General features: G+C 45.4%; 1 protein-coding gene across 1 annotated transcript; it reads left to right on the top strand.

Moving 5' to 3' along the window:
- The first annotated feature begins 2,872 nt into the window (after nt 1-2,872).
- On the top strand, nt 2,873-9,882 carry LOC311525772 (cytochrome P450 2D28-like). Its single transcript, XM_084638112.1, has 5 exons — nt 2,873-2,940; nt 3,316-3,457; nt 6,941-7,128; nt 8,565-8,706; nt 9,699-9,882. Exons 1-5 carry the CDS (start codon nt 2,902-2,904, stop codon nt 9,875-9,877), a joined length of 690 nt encoding a protein of 229 aa, XP_084494238.1. The 5' UTR covers nt 2,873-2,901; the 3' UTR covers nt 9,878-9,882.
- The last annotated feature ends 5,811 nt before the right edge of the window (nt 9,883-15,693 follow it).

The raw sequence follows: 15,693 nt of genomic DNA, 5'->3' as shown, positions 1-15,693 counted from the left end.
TATCAGGGGGTGGCCGTGTTAGTCTGTATCCACAAAAACAACAAGGAGTCCGGTGGCACCTTAAAGGCTAACAGATTTATTTGGGCATAAGCTTTCGTGGGTAAAAAACCCACTTCTTCAGATGCATGGAGTGAAAATTACAGATGCAGACGTATTTATACTGACACATGAAGAGAAGGGAGTTGCCTCACAAGTGGAGAACCAGTGCTGACAGGGCCAATTTGATCAGGGTGGATATAGTCCACTCTAGTGCCGGGTTCGCAGTAGCTCCATGCTCAGAAGGGGCCCCAGCCTGCTCCCCTTGCACTGTGTCCAGAGACCCCGCTGGCTCCCCCCGCCCACCTCTTTCTCCTCTCGGCCTGCTCACCAGCTAGCCGAGGGCTCCTCTCAGCCCCCTGGCCGGACCCCAGTGCGCCTCTGGCTCCTGGCAGTCTCTGCTTCCCACCACCTGTCTCCCCGGAGCTGAGCCACCTGGGACTGGTGCAGAAGCCTGCCGGTCTCGGCCATGTGTGGGGGGAGAAACAGTGTGAGGGGCTTGGCTGGGCCCCTCCAGGCAAGTGTGTCTTGAGGGAGCCCGGCCGGGCAGGCCCTGGCCTGGCTGATCTCACCACTCCTGAGGGGCCGGAGCGATTCCTGGCCCTGGGACCGGCCCTGGCTGCACTGCCAGCTCAGTCTGGCAGACACAGTCGCCTCCCAGCAGGGCTGGTGAGTGTGGCTGGGAGGCAGGGGGTGGGGGAATGGGTCTGGTGGGGTGCTGGGCTGTGAAGGGGCGGGGAGGATCTGTGTATGTTGGGGCACTAGGGAGTGGGGATTCTGTGGGGGGTGCTGGGCAGTTGTGGTGGGGCTGTGGGCAGGGGTGGTGTTGTGCAGGATGCTGCGCATTTGTGGGTGGGTCTGGAGGGGCGCTGGGCATAGTGGGTCCCGGGGGGCTCTGGCCAAAGGGAGTCAGGGGGTGTTGGGTGGGGGGGCTGTGTGGCTTGGCATGGGCCTGTCCCCGAGGGAAAGGGGTATGCTGGCAGTGTTGCTGGCACCCAGTGCCGAGAGGCTGAACAACTAGAGGAGAACATCCACAGTTACATTAGACTAGATAAAATAAATGGTGTTTTTAAGGACTATAAAACCTCATTCTTCAGGACATAAGACAAGTAGTGAGTGACAGGGGGTCAAGTAGAAACTTCCTCTATGGACAATTTGTCAAGGCTTTTCCACTGGAGTTTCTTATGCTGTGTCTTGACAAATCTGGTGGTGGCCACTTTTGGAGACAGGATGTTGGATTGGATGGATTTGAGTCTAAGCCAGTAATTCATTCCTGTGTTCTCTGGTCATGACGCCCAAGAGTAAAACTGCTACTTTATTTCTTTTTTCTTTTATAAACAGTTACAGTCTGTCATATTTACAAGCTCCAACCCAGTAAGACTCCCTTAGGCAGCTTTACAGATTTAACTCTCTATAGTTCACTACAGCTCTGAATGAGTTTTTAATGAGTTTACGTATTTTGTTTGCATAAATTATAGTAGATATATGCTTCAAGGGGTGAGGTGAGACTGCTGATTTGTTATACATATTGCCTAAAAAATGTATTTTTGATTTATTACAAAGACAAAAATATTTTACATTAGTTATAAAGAAAAGTCCTCGGGGGTTTAAATAAGTGCATTTTAATATGTATTTGAATCTAAAATATTTTCCAATGGTATAAAATTATATTGAATGTAAAATTAACATCTAAAAACATGAGTCCACATGAAAAACATTTTAATATTAAAAGATCATGCCCCATTACTCTTTCTTATTTAACTACATTTATGACTCGTGTTTTCTTCCATGACAAACAGGCAGCTTAAAAATAACAACACTTAGCACTTACATCGTGAAGTATATCTTCAAAGCAGCCTACAAAGACTCGCTAATACATCTCCAAGCATTCCTGCAAGTCAGCTAAATACTAACTTTTTTATTTTATAGACAGGGAAACCGAGGCTGGGAGCTAAACTGAATTGATCAGGGTTGGTCAGTCAGCTTGTTTAATCTTCGGTGCTTCTGGGGCACTGATCACTGTAGCATCTAAGAATTAAATGCATTAATTATCAGTCACATAGCACTGTGCTCAACAGAGTTCCCGAATGATTCTACTGCTCATCTCCTCCATCAGCTTTCCTTCCTGTTTAGTGCATGTGAGCATTAGAAACTCCTTTTCTTTGTTTATTGTGAGAAGATTTTTTAAATTATTTTTAATGTAAAACAGGTGTGTTTTGGCATCATGTTCTGAAGGTATTTGGGTTTGGGCTCAGTCTTATTTCCCCCTTATTAGTAAGAGTCCCTGAGTAAACTTATTTTATCTCTTTCTGTCATAACCTTAGTCCTGGGCACTGTTAGCAGCAGCATTGTTGGGAATGTAGCTGTTAGTGTAGGTCATAAATAGAGAGATGGGAGACCCTTGTCAGTTTAATATAGTTTATGAGCCTCCAAAGAGTGGAGATTTGAACTGATAGTACTCAAAGGAGAAACAGGAGTTCTACTTACCTGTAATTTTCAAGTAGATTATTGGTAAAGATCCACACAGACAACAGCCTGCTTCCTTTACACAGCCCCGATTCATCCTCAAAGCACCATCTATCATGTGCACTGAATGAGGCAATGGTTGTATGGAAAAAATTGTATCATAATGCATTTGCACAAAGGGGCTGAATTCAGATTGCATAGACAATCTTAATTCTGGAATTTTCCAACTTTTCGGTTAGAACTTTGCAATTTGACTTTGCAACCTTAAAAATGTTCTTGTAATGTAACTGTGTGTGTGTGTGAGAGAGAGAGAGAGAGAGAGAGAGATTAAGAACAATAAAGACAGTCCCTGCCTTAAAGATTTTACAATCTTGGCTAATGACAATATGCAACATATAGATGAAACAAACAAGTGGGCAGGAGTTCGAGAGAAGGAAGGTGAGAGAAAAACATGAGGGGTGTGTTTTGGCTGGACTAGCTCTGTGCATAATGTTAAAAGTGAGGCAGGTGGTGAGCTACAATAGGCGGTGAGTTTAACAGACAGAATAGTAAGTGGATTTACAAATTTGACAGTTTTGGAAGAACAAGTAACATGACAATGTGAATAATACTGGAACAAATTCTCCATATTTATTCAATAAAATATTTGCAAATCTCTTTGTATTATTCTATCAGCTTGATTGTCTAATTCTTTTAGAGGTGTGTTTGTTGTGTAATATTATACAGTGCACATTCCAGTGATGTAGTCAGGTTAATTGTTACATAGTCCTACCTTATGTGCTCTAACATCATCTTTCTGATTGACATCTGCAGGCTAAAGATGACCCCACCTCTACGTATGACGAAGACGACATGGAACAGTGTATTTTTGACCTCTTTCTGGCAGGTACAGAGACCACAATCAGCACCCTGCGCTGGGCACTTCTCTATATGGTGGCTTATCCCAACATCCAAGGTGAGTCAGGGACACACACAAACCATGCAGGAGATTGATGCAGAAAACCCACCATTTCTGCACATTTTAAGAAGAATAGTGCAAGTACTAAAGCTGCTTGTTTGGAGCTGTGGAATTAGATACGTTGCAGCCAGAGATGCAGATATGATTTCAGGATAGTCATTCTTTGGAAACATATTTCATTTTTTATTGATTGTTGTCTGAGTGCTCAGTCCTGTACAGACACTGAGGAAGACACAGTCTTTGCTTCAGCGCTCTCTCAGTCTAAATCCAACACAGACCTAACGTTGGGAGCCCGTAGCTGACGGTGCTCCAAATAGAATGGGAGTTGGCCTCTGCAATGAAGTTAGAATAAACCGTCCTGTACAGTGGTCTCTCAGAAAAGTATAACTGGCATGACCGTGTTCTCCTTTGCTGGATAGCAGAAATAATCCTAAGTATCAGAGGGTGGCCGTGTTAGTCTGTATCCACAAAAACAACAAGGAGTCTGGTGGCACCTTAAAGACTAACAGATTTATTTGACAGTTAGCTTTCGTGGGTAAAAAACCCACTTCTTCAGATGCATGGAGTGAAAATTACAGATGCAGGCATATTTATACTGACACATGAAGAGAAGGGAGTTACCTCACAAGTGGAGAACCAGTGCTGACAGGGCCAATTCGATCAGGGTGGATGTGGATCCACTCCCAACAATAGATGAGGAGGTGTCAATTCCAGGAGGGGCAAAGCTGCTTTTTGTAGTGAGCCAGCCACTCCAGTCCCTATTCAAGCCCAAATTAATGATGTTAAATTTGCAAATTAATTGTAGCTCTGCAGTTTCTCTTTGAAGTCTGTTTCTGAAGTTTTTTTGTTGCAGGATGGCTACTTTTAAATCTGTTACTGAATGTTCAGGGAGATTGATGTGTTCTCCTACTGGCTTTTGTATGTTACCGTTCCTGATGTCCGATTTGTGTCCATTTATTCTTTTACATAGGGACTGTCCGGTTTGGCCAATGTACATGGCAGAGGGGCATTGCTGGCACATGATGGCATATATCACATTGGTAGATGTGCAGGTGAATGAGCCTCTGATGGTGCGGCTGATGTGGTTGGGTCCTCTGATGGTGTTGCTATCGTAGATATGGGGACAGAGTAGGCAACGGGGTTTGTTACAGGGATTGGTTCCTGGGTTCGTGTTTCTATGGTGTGGTGTGTAGTTGCTGGTGAGTATTTGCTTCAGGTTTGGGGGTTGTCTGTAAGCGAGGACTGGCCTGTCTCCCAAGGTCTGTGAGAGTGAGGGGTCGTCCTTCAGGATAGGTTATAGATCTTTGATGATGCGCTGGAGAGGTTTTAGTTGGGGGCTGAAGGTGACGGCTAGTGGCGTTCTGTTATTTTCCTTGTCGGGCCTGTCTTGTAGTAGGTGACTTCTGGGTACCCGTCTTGCTCTGTCAATCTGTTTCCTCGCTTCTCCAGGTGGGTACTGTAGTTCTAAGAATGCTTGAAAAAGATCTTGTAGGTATTTTTCTCTGTCTGAGGGACTGGAGCAAATTTAGTTTTATCTTAGGGCTTGGCTGTAGACAATGGATTGTGTGATGTGTCCTGGATGGAAGCTGGAGGCATGTAGGTAAGTATAGCGGTCAGTAGGTTTCCGGTACAGGGTGGTGTTTATGTGACCATCACTTATTTGTACTGTAGTGTCCAGGAAGTGGATCTCTTGTGTGGACTGGTCCAGGCTGAGGTTGATGGTGGGGTGGAAATTGTTGAAATCCAGGTGGAATTCTTCAAGGGCCTCCTTCCTGTGGGTCCATATAATGAAGATGTCATCAATGTAGCACAAGTAGAGGAGGGGCACTAGTGGACGAGAGCTGAGGAAGCGTTGTTCTAAGTCAGCTGTAAAAATGTTGGCATACTGTGGGGCCATACGGGTACGCACAGCGGTATTCTCTTTCATAATAATATTAATAGCAACATGTGAGATGATTATACAAGAGAAGTGGGAATCATAGAATCATAGAAGATTAGGGTTCGATGAGACCTCAGGAAGTCACCTAGTCCAACCTCCTGCTCAAAGCAGGACCAACCCCCAACTAAATCATCCCAAACAGGGCTTTGTCAAGCCAGGCCTTAAAAACCTCTAAGGATGGAGATTCCACCACCTCCCTAGGTAACCCATGCCAGTGATTCATCACCCTCCTAGTGAAATAGTGTTTCCTGATAGCCAACCTAGACCTCCCCCACTGCAACTTGAGACCATTGCTCCTTGTTCTATCATCTGCTACTACTGAGAACAGCTGAGCTCCATCCTCTTTGGAACCCCCCTTCAGGTAGTTGAAGGCTGCTATCAAATCCCCCCTCGCTCTTCTTTTCTGCAAACTAAATAAGCCCAGTTCCCTCAGCCTCTCCTCATAAGTCATGTGCCCCAGCCCCCTAATCATTTTCATTGCCCTCCACTGGATAAAGAAGGTAAAAGGAAGACTGGAAGACCAAGGAGGTGGGGTATAGTTGCATAGTATAGAATTGTGATTGGTTAGATATGGGGTTAACAGGCCACGTGTTGGCATTATAGTGCAGGCAGGTAGTACCTATTACAATTAAGATTGCAAAAGAGGTTATACACTGGAGTAACTTTTGCTTTCTGAATGCAGTGCCTCCCCAGATTCACATTGACCTTCCCTCTTCCCGTCAGCATCCAAGATCTAAAGCGTGTGCCAGGCTTCAGAGAGGAATTGAGTTGAGTGAGAGGAAGGTTTTTGTACCCTTGGTTCTGGAATGCTGGAGTGGAGGGGCATGCATGCACTTCCAGTTTTAATTGAACTTCAGAAATTAATCTTAGATTAATTATTACTTAACTGCTTTTCTAAACCTTTAACATTTGTAAGCTGAATAAAATCTTGTGGGGTATGTGACAACCAGCGAAGGGTTCATTAGCGCTCAGTAGTTGCTAGGTAATGTTATCTTGCTCTTGGAGTATATTCCTGCCTTCAGAGTTTTGTGATGATGCAGTGCTTTTCTTGTGGTCTAAATGTGTTGTCACTCTGTCTCCTATGAGAGCAAAATAGATTCCTTGATTGTGTCACTGAATTAATTTCTTAATTAGCAGTTAATGTTTTATTTATGGTTCACTCTCAGAGCCTAACTATAAATACAACAACTTGCAAGACTAATTTTATAAAAGATCCCCAAATCAGCTGTCTCATTGGGAATGGGCAGATGGTAAGATTTCACTGTCTTCTAGTATTTGTTTAAACGAATTATCTGAAGATGCAACCCAGAAGTATGTGAAAAGTCAAATTATACTTTAGTCATTTGTCCTGGAATTTGAAAATATTCTTATTCTTTATTTACTTTTATGTTTTCAAATAATTAAAATTCTTTTAATTATTTACTTTATTGTATTCTTATCACTATAATAGCCAAAAGGGAAATGAAAGTGCCCATAATAAATACACAGTATGCAGAATATATGCTCTTTCCCCCTCTCTAAAGCCGAATGCTTTTCCTCAGAGAAAGTCCAGAAGGAGATGGACACTTTACTGGGTCCCTCTCAATTAATCTGCTATGAGGATCGAAAGAAACTGCCCTACACCAACGCCGTGATTCATGAGATCCAACGTTATTGTAGCATTGTTTTAATTGCAATCCCCAGAGAAAGTGGGAAGGATACAACACTGCAGGCGTTTCTCATTCCAAAGGTACAGAGACATTGTTCACTTCGATACGCTCGTCTTCTGTGTAATATCTGTGAAAGAGGTGCAGATTTATAACCCCCTTCTCCCACTGAAGGGGTATAGTGCATTAGGAAGCCAAGTCAACTCATGATTCCAAATATATTGCTGTCTCTCTCATGTTCTTTTTTAAAGTTTCTTCCTGAGGCCAGATTCAGGTAAGCATCCATATTAAGGACACATGCTTAAGCTCTGTTTAAGTCAGTGGGACTTTAAGACTCTGTTTTAGTGAAGCACATAGTTAAATGATCTCCAGAAGAAGGATGGACTTAAGAGCTTTTCTGAATTGGCCCTCTAGCAAATTTGCTTCTCTAGCAAATGCTGAAACAGCCCAACTGTTGCCAGTGTCTTTCAAGCGTGAATATTAGAAGTAAAAGGTGGGCTCCATGTCACTGGTGTCATCAATATTATTCCTTTTTGGCAACGTGGCCGTTGCCGGTAGCAAGCTTGAAATAAACAGTTTAATGTGCAGTATCCTCTGAATTACTCCTGGTACACAGGCTTGTCACTGTGTGACGAGAACTGGTCAAAACGTGGAAAAACCATTTCACAACAATATCTGAAATTTCAACTTTGTTCCCATTTTGCAGGGTTCCAAACGGAACCCTTGTTTTTGTTTTTTTGAAAAAAAAATTCAAAATACTTTTCTAACCATTTTGAATTTTCAACTTTGCAAAAGTTATAGACTGTCAAAAGGAAAAATGAAACTCTACAATTCTGGTCCCGGATAACTTTTTAAAATGTGGAGTAGCTTTGAAAAGTTACAGGGTGGCAAGGGGAAAAATTGACAAAAACAAGACATCATCGCTTCTATTGCATTCAGTGGCAGAAAGGAGAAAAGGGGGGAAGAGAGAGAAAGGATAAGAAAACAAACACCTGCAATTTCAAAATTTTTGGTTTTGATGAAATACTGAAACATTTTGAGAAACTGAAAGCTCCAAACGAAAGTTTCTGGTTTTGAAAAAAGGCCATTTAAATCCAAAACATGTGACACACACATTCTACATGTGACCTTCTGCACATTGCAATAAATTTGAACTGAAATTTGTCCATGTCCCTCTCCTTATTGACTTATCTGATGGAGAAAGACTCAGGCCTTGTCTACATTGTGTGTTAGCCCACACCAGTGGAGAATAAATTCTACTCGATGTGAGAGTGTGGTGCAATAAGTGGCTCATGTGGACCCGGCTGGCACACACTAAAAGTTCCCTCGTGCACATTAACATCTTCCAGTTTCAAACAGTTCTATGCTCATGTAAACGAGGGAACTTTTAGTGTGTGCCAGTGGGTCTACACAGGCCAGTTAGCACATGACAGGTTGGTGCAGACAAGAAATTACAGCCCACAAACTCACCGCGTAGACCAGACCTCAGAGAACTGAACCAACTGTTTCTTCCTTGCAGGGCACCATCATTCTGCCAAATTTAGACTCTGTCCTCTTTGATCCTGAGAAATGGGAGTCTCCTCGACAGTTCAACCCAAGTCGTTTCTTGGATAAGGAAGGAAATTTTGTGAACAGAGAAGGTTTTTTACCATTCTCAGTAGGTAAATGCACTGACGGATAAACACTTCTTCTTTGAGTAATATCCCTCTGGGTGCTCCACTCTAGGTGCGCTGTGCCCCATGCACCATTGATTGGAGATATTTCATAGCAGTGGCCATTTGGCGCATGCATATGTATTACTCAGGCTTGCTCCATGCCATTGTTATGCAGCATTGCGTGGGCGAGCCACCCTCCATTCCTTCTCAAGAGATGGAGCCTTTGCAATTGTCTGTGTTGAGTTTTACCTCAGGTGTGTCCTCTTAGCTCTTTTAGTAGTTTACTAGTAGTACTTAGTAGTGAGTAAGTAGTAGTAGTTTAAAAAAACTTTACACCCACCCACCCCATTTTGTATTATTCAGTCCCAAGAGAAAATTACAAGTTCAGCAAAAATACCTTCGCTTTCAGGTGAGAATGAACAATGCATGTAAGTGCGTGTAAGTTAGAAGGTAGCCGGGGGAGAAATAAATCATGACCATGTGTACAGAGGGAGTATTTCTTCTGAAAGTTCTGAAAGTGCCTGGAAATATATAGCAGAATAAGATTGAGAATGCTAATCTTCATAATTGAGGGGCAGCACCCTTTGTGTGTGTGTGTGTGTATATAATATATAACAGTAGCCTGTGCTGTTGACCTTTCCAGCTTCGTACTGGATATCAACATCCCCTTGAGTAGAGTAATCTCTTCCCATTCAAGCCGCAGAGCCCCCCACTTGTTCCCCAAAATGATCAGCATTGCACAGATAAATCTGTCGAGATCAGTAGACAGCCACCTTTTCACAGTGTCTTTGCTTGTGATTACAGCCACATAAACACCTATGATAGGTGCCAAGTTCTTGCTGGTGAGTGGGGGGGAGGTGCAGTGATATCCGGGAGTCAGTTTGCTTTCGGTTGAGAATGAACAATCTTGCTTCTGAAAAGTACCTGCAAGTTGGAAGATGGCAAGTGGAGACAGAAATCCTTGGGTACTTAACTGTCCTTCCCCTTCTCTTCTTCAGGGCCCCGGGTGTGTTTTGGGGAGCAGCTGGCAAGGAGTAAGCTCTTCATCATCTTCACCAACCTGCTGAGGGCATTCAAGTTCACCCTCCCAAAGGGAGTGAAGGAAATAAGCACAAAGCTTGTTTTGGGGAGCACAGTGCAGCCCCAGCCATATAAGCTCTGTGCTGTTCCTCGTTAGGCTGCAGTGCATCACAGATCGGGAGAAGAATCATTCATCAAGATTGCTTGACCCCATAACTCTCCTCCTTGCATCTCTTATTCTTTTTCTGGTGTCAGCATCACACATTATCGCAAGCTGTTAGATCCTGGGCAATGCAGCTGAACAGTGCAGCTGTTTCATCATTGTCTTGTGCTCAAAAAGTCTTTGAAAATTTCTTCCAGATGTGCTACAAATTAAAAAATTACAGCAAAGAAATTTAGTGTCTGACTTTACTTCTCACTGACCTGAAAACTGACTAGTGGGAGGAAGAATTTTAAGAGGTAGATGCTGTCATTTATTATAATATTGAAGTGACAGGGTTTTAATCTAATAAATCCTGTAATTCATGTATGTGAACTGTGAATTGAGGTGTTGAGTCTGTAAAGATCTGTGTACTTGTAACCCTTCCTTCTGCTCGTCAGAGTTGGCAGCAACAAGGGCCGGGTTCAGTATCTAGCGGTTCCGTTTCAATAACACAATGCAAAACTCGCTCGAGCCCCCACCCAGTGACCTGGGACAATTACATACCACCCTCCTGGGCGCCTCTAAGAGGCAATACTTCCCCTCTCGCAAGCACAGAGTCTGAGTGTAGCAAAAGCCTTTTAATAAAGGAGGGAAACAATGCGGCATTATGTTGGGGAAACACCACAAACAAGATTCATAACACCAACCATGAGCAAAAGACTCGCCCCCAGGTAAGTTTGGCAGTGTCCTTTTCCCCTCAGGGTCTTAAGTCCAGCAATCCAATAGTCATCCCCCCAGTTTCTGTCGTTGGTCAGTGCAGCCCCTGCATAGAGTTCAGAAGTTCATCTGCAGAGTTTACGTCCCAGCCTGGGTGGAAGTGGAGGGAGGTACGGGGGGCATCTTACATGCTCCGCTGCTCGGGTCGACAGCCAAATGCCAGGCCTCTCCACGGGTTCTGCTGCAGTCTTCCCCACCAGCTGCGCCTCTCCGTCAGCTGCCCCGCTATCCGCTCCACTCCGCTCTCTGCGCCTCTCCACCAGCCACCCAGCTGTCCGCTCCGCTCTCTGCTCGCTGTCCTGCTGTCTGCTCCTCTCCGCCAGCCGTCCAGCTATCTGCTCCGCTCTCCACGCTAGCCGTCCGCTCACCAACTTGTCTTCAGCCCCCCCCCCCCCCCTTAACACAGCTCTTCTTCAAGGGACCTGGGCCCTGCTGCCGGGAACAGGGGCAGAGCAAGCCAGGGCCCCCCTCCACTTCCAGCATGCTTGGCCCCTGTCCCCAGCAGCCAAGCCCAGACAGGGAGCGAGCCCTGCCCGACTGCCAGGGAGACCAGCCAAACGAGCAGGGGAAACACACAGGAAAAGGACTGAGCCCCCCCTTTTCCCCACTCCACAGGTAACATGGGGTGGGGAGAACAGGGAGGGTTGGATAGGGGGTGGGGGAGCCCCAGGGGGTCGGTCAGGGGGTGGGGAGCAGGGGAGATTGGATAGGGGACAGGCGTCCCAGGGGGATGGTCAGGGGGCAGAGAGCAGGGGTGTTTGGATAGGATGCAGGAGTCCCGGGGGCAGTCGGGGTGGGGAGCGGGGGGTGGGGGTTGGATGGGGGTGGGAGTTCCGGGGGGATGGAATGGGGGCGGGGGCCAGGCCGTGCCTTGCTGTTTTGGGAGGCATAGCCTCCCCCAGCCTTCCCTACCTGGCCCTCCATATAATTTCTGTACCCGATGTGGCCCTAGGGCCAAAAAGTTTGCCCACCCCTAGTTTAGGCACAGACAAGGTGGTTTAAAAAGCAGTGAAATGCTGACAATAAGTCAGGTTCTCATCTCCTTGATTGTCTCTCTTTTGATTGTGAAGTTTCTGAAGTTGCGACAGGCACAGGAAGACGACTTCCTCCTGGACCAATTCCCTGCCCAGTCGTTGGAAACTGCGCACAGATGAATTTTCAGTTTCATCGTGATCGTCTCATGAAGGTATTCATTCTTAGACACTGGTTGGTTGATGGTCTAATGGGCTAATTAAGTGACATGTATTGGTAGCAGGAAGTAGATTTACATGCTCTGGAAAGTTGTGGTCAAAGTATTGCAAATGTGAAAATCAACCTGATAGCTAAACTCTGTCGCCTTTTAATGTGGGATGTGTCAAATTCATGAGAACGCTGATGTTTATAAAAATTAAACAAGTGGGGCCAGTATTTCTGACTAGTGAAGAAGGAAAAGGAATACATTTTTAAAGAGGGACTTTCAACAATATGAAACTTTCCGACACGTTGGTTTTTAACCCTTTAGAGCACGGACATTTTTCTAGCCTGCTCACCAAAGGATTAGCACTATGTGTTGTGCGTCTGTCTGTATTACTGAAAAGGTTAGAAATTAACAGATCTCTTCAGTTCTCACTCATTTTTTTCAGGGCTTGCTGTTTCTCAGTCCGTCCTTGCCCCTTTCTGCTCAATCCTGCAGTGAATTCATAGTGCTCAGTAGGTGATCTCAGCAACTGGGGCAATGTACGGATTCCTATCATCTCACTGCAGGATCAGGCAGAAGGAGGAGGCACATTGTGAGGGATAATGATCTTATTGAAGTACCGATATCCAAAATTATTGTAAAGCGAGAAATAGAAAATGCCTGGCTGAGTCAGCTGCGTCTAGTTAATGTGGGGATGGGTGCCTTAGAAATGTTATTCCCAACTGATAGCTTCTTGCATAATATTTTCTTCTCCAAAAGTGAATGTGGGTCCATGCTCCATTTGCAAGACTGGTTGGAATCCCTCTGGTAAGTCTTTGATCAGGACTCATGAACCAGGAGCAGAGCAGTGAATATCTGCCCCTGTATGGGACACTGCTAGCTTCTAGTGCCTCCAACCATCGTTCTTTTCTAACCTTTGATGATGTCAGGAATCAGTGAATACCATTGACATGCTACTGGGGTGCCGGTGGGTCCCAGAAGGTGGATTCCATCATCGTCAAAGATTAGAAAGGAGAGAACGGTGACTTACCTGTACAGTGATTGTGTCCATATACATTCCACTGCAGGTGTCTGTGTGCGCAGAACTCTTGAGTTGGAAACTTTTGTGAGGGGAGTGCATAAAAGGGGTGCCCACCACCTCTCTCTCAGTTCCTTCTCACTGCCCATGGCGAGAGTTGTAGGTCCCTGTAGCATTTGCATCAGTTAGCCAGTATTTTATAGTTTTACTGGGTATAGTTAGTAGTATTTAGTACTTAGTTATAGTTTACCAGTTTCCTGGAGGATTTTGGTATGAAAAAATCCCCAGGTTTTGAGCAGTGTGCCACAGGCAGGGCTGTTATCCCTGTCACAGGGAGGCAGAAGAGCTCCTTGATTTGTGTTGGTGAGGGCCAGGTGAGGGATAAATGCTCTATTTGTACCACATGAGGAAGGGAACTCAAAATCAACCAGGAGTCCCCTCCAGTTGTTTCACAAGCCTGGTGACAAGCTTCACACTTTTAACCTTCACTGCCAGCCTCGCCGAAGTGCTCTGGGCTTTCTGACGTTTACGAGAGCACAGAGTCTCTGGCTTCTCTGTGATGATGATGGAATCCTGCTGCCTTGAGTCAGCTGCACACCATGGCAGCACAAAGATGTTCACGGAATCCTGCAAGCCCTGATGGCCCAGGCACGGTCTGGCCCGATTCTATTAGAAAGGGATGGTTTATTTAAGGCACTAGGGATTATCAGAGTTCCAGTGTGCCAGCCTATTACTTGCTGGTGAACATAATTTTCACTAGGTAACATGGTCCTTAGTATGTGGCTCTGTTAGGAGAATAAGGAGTTACAGATTGTATTCTAATTCATTCCAAGGGTGAAAGAAATTATTACAGGTTATTGGAAGTAGGCCCCTTGGATAAGAAATGGGATTTTATACTCTTCTAGTCATTTATTACTTTGACCCTCGCGTATAGTTTTTGCAACTGTTTAGGTCCAAAGTGAAGTTTGGGTGGGTGGTGGAAGGTCAGGTGGGCTCGGAACGAACGATGAAAGATTGTGTCACTATGGGAAACAGGCTGAATTGCTTCACTGCTCATTGTGAGACAGTCTAACATTTTGGGGGGAGGAGGGAGGGTAAAAGGTATAAAGATGTTGTCAAGGAAGTGATATTTGGCCAGGATTTTGGCCCTGCTCCACTCCCGTTACACTCCTTTAGCGGAGCAAACAGGATGGAAAATGGGCTTAAGCAATCACTGGGGATTCTCCTTGCATAGAAAATTCTCTGGGCATCATGAATGTGACAGAACAGAGAGAGCAGTCTTGTGGGAGGAGAAAGGGTGGCCAGAGTACATTGGGGTCCAGTGATCCTGGGCTAACAGAATGGCCCCTAATGATAAAATTCGCTGGCTGGAATAAATTAAAGCATCTCTGATGCTGTGGAGAGTGAGAAGGATCACCACAAAATCATTCCTAACAGTGAATATAATGAGTAGACACATCTCTGTTCTTGGGGACAACTCAGGAAACAACAACAAATCTGATAGTGAGGTGAAATGTTCCTGCTGGTATCCTGATCCCATAGATGAGAGGGGAATATCACCCCCCATTACAGACCCCCTGAGAGATCGTCATCAGTGAGAAAAGGAAACTCATCACCTATTGGGTTGGTGGGTTTTTTCCTCACCTCCCCACCTGTGCTTTTCTGGCATTGATCCAGTCTACAGCTGGCAAAAATTCATGGGAACATCTTCACCTTGTGGTTTGGAGGGATCCCTGTGATCACACTGAATGGATTCCAAGCAGTGAAAGACGGCTTGACCATCCACCCTGAAGATGTTTCTGGGAGGGCAATGACTCCTTTCTTCAAAGCTCTGTCAAATGGAGAGGCTGAGATTTGTTTTCCATAGAAATTAAATGAAAATGTTGAATATCTGCTTGAGGTGGCCATTCCTCTATTTTGTAGCCATTGTCTCTGGTACAGTAATGGCAGATCTTAACTGTTCAGTGCTACCGTAAGTGAGCAGCCAGATTGATAGGGGAAAAAGGGGGAAAACAGCCATTTAAAGAGAACAAAAGAATAAAAATGCCAGAGAAATAAAACTGACTGATCAGAAACTTGTTTGAAGCATTCGCTGGGCCAGATTCAGAGGTGACACACAGGCAGCAGTGCCTGATGTCTCTAATAAGTGGCGGGACCGCAGGTGCTGGAACCTGTCTGCATCCTAGATGCACTCCCTCCTGCTCCAGCCTGAAGAGACTTTCAAGGTGAAAACCTGCCCATTGGTGAGGAGAGGGCGGGGGCTCAGAGGCAAAGCTTTGAGAGGGGATGAAAGAGTTCGGGGCAGGGGGGTGGGGAAATGAGAAGACAAAATTGTTCCCTGCCTCTGCCCCTGCCCTCCCCCTATCATGAAACCCTGGGACACATTATAGTAAAGGGCTTGGTAAGAGAAAACAGTATCTCTGTGACTCCTTTCCCCTCAGGTCCCTGGCCTCTTTTGTCTCTCTTTCCCCACCAGTCTGGCTGTGACCTTTTTATCTGCCCTTAGTATTGTCCCTCCGGTCACCATTCCCTCTACTTACGCACATTTTCACACCACACAGCTATCATCTATCTCCCCCTCCAACCTGGTCCCTGCCAGCCTAGGAAGCCGCCCCCCTCCCCAGCATCTTAACTCCCTCCAATCCAAACCAGTCCCATTCAGAATCTCTCTTGCACTCAACACCCGTAGGCTTTGCGCTCCCACGTCTCCCCTTCCCCCACTGGGAAACACCCCCTTAGCTCTTGAAAGCTCTACCCCTCTCTTCTTTTGTAACCCTAAGCTCAGAGCGCCTCCCTCCCTCTCTTCTCTGTAGGCTTTGAATCCATCCTTCTCTTCCACTGAAGACTCTGAAGACCCCA

The sequence above is a fragment of the Lepidochelys olivacea genome (assembly GCF_965140295.1).
Source record: "Lepidochelys olivacea isolate rLepOli2 genome assembly, chromosome: 9".
Classification (NCBI taxonomy): domain Eukaryota; kingdom Metazoa; phylum Chordata; order Testudines; family Cheloniidae; genus Lepidochelys; species Lepidochelys olivacea.
This window is presented reverse-complemented; position numbering and strand designations above follow the sequence as displayed.

What these genes read in the sequence shown, in the direction of transcription:
- LOC311525772 (XM_084638112.1), top strand. Translation starts at nt 2,902, where the DNA reads ATGAAACAAACAAGTGGGCAGGAGTTCGAGAGAAGGAAG. An exon ending in AGGAGTTCGAGAGAAGGAAG is followed by an intron (nt 2,941 to 3,315) that starts GTGAGAGAAAAA and finishes TGACATCTGCAG; the next exon opens with GCTAAAGATGACCCCACCTC. An exon ending in AGGCGTTTCTCATTCCAAAG is followed by an intron (nt 7,129 to 8,564) that starts GTACAGAGACAT and finishes TCTTCCTTGCAG; the next exon opens with GGCACCATCATTCTGCCAAA.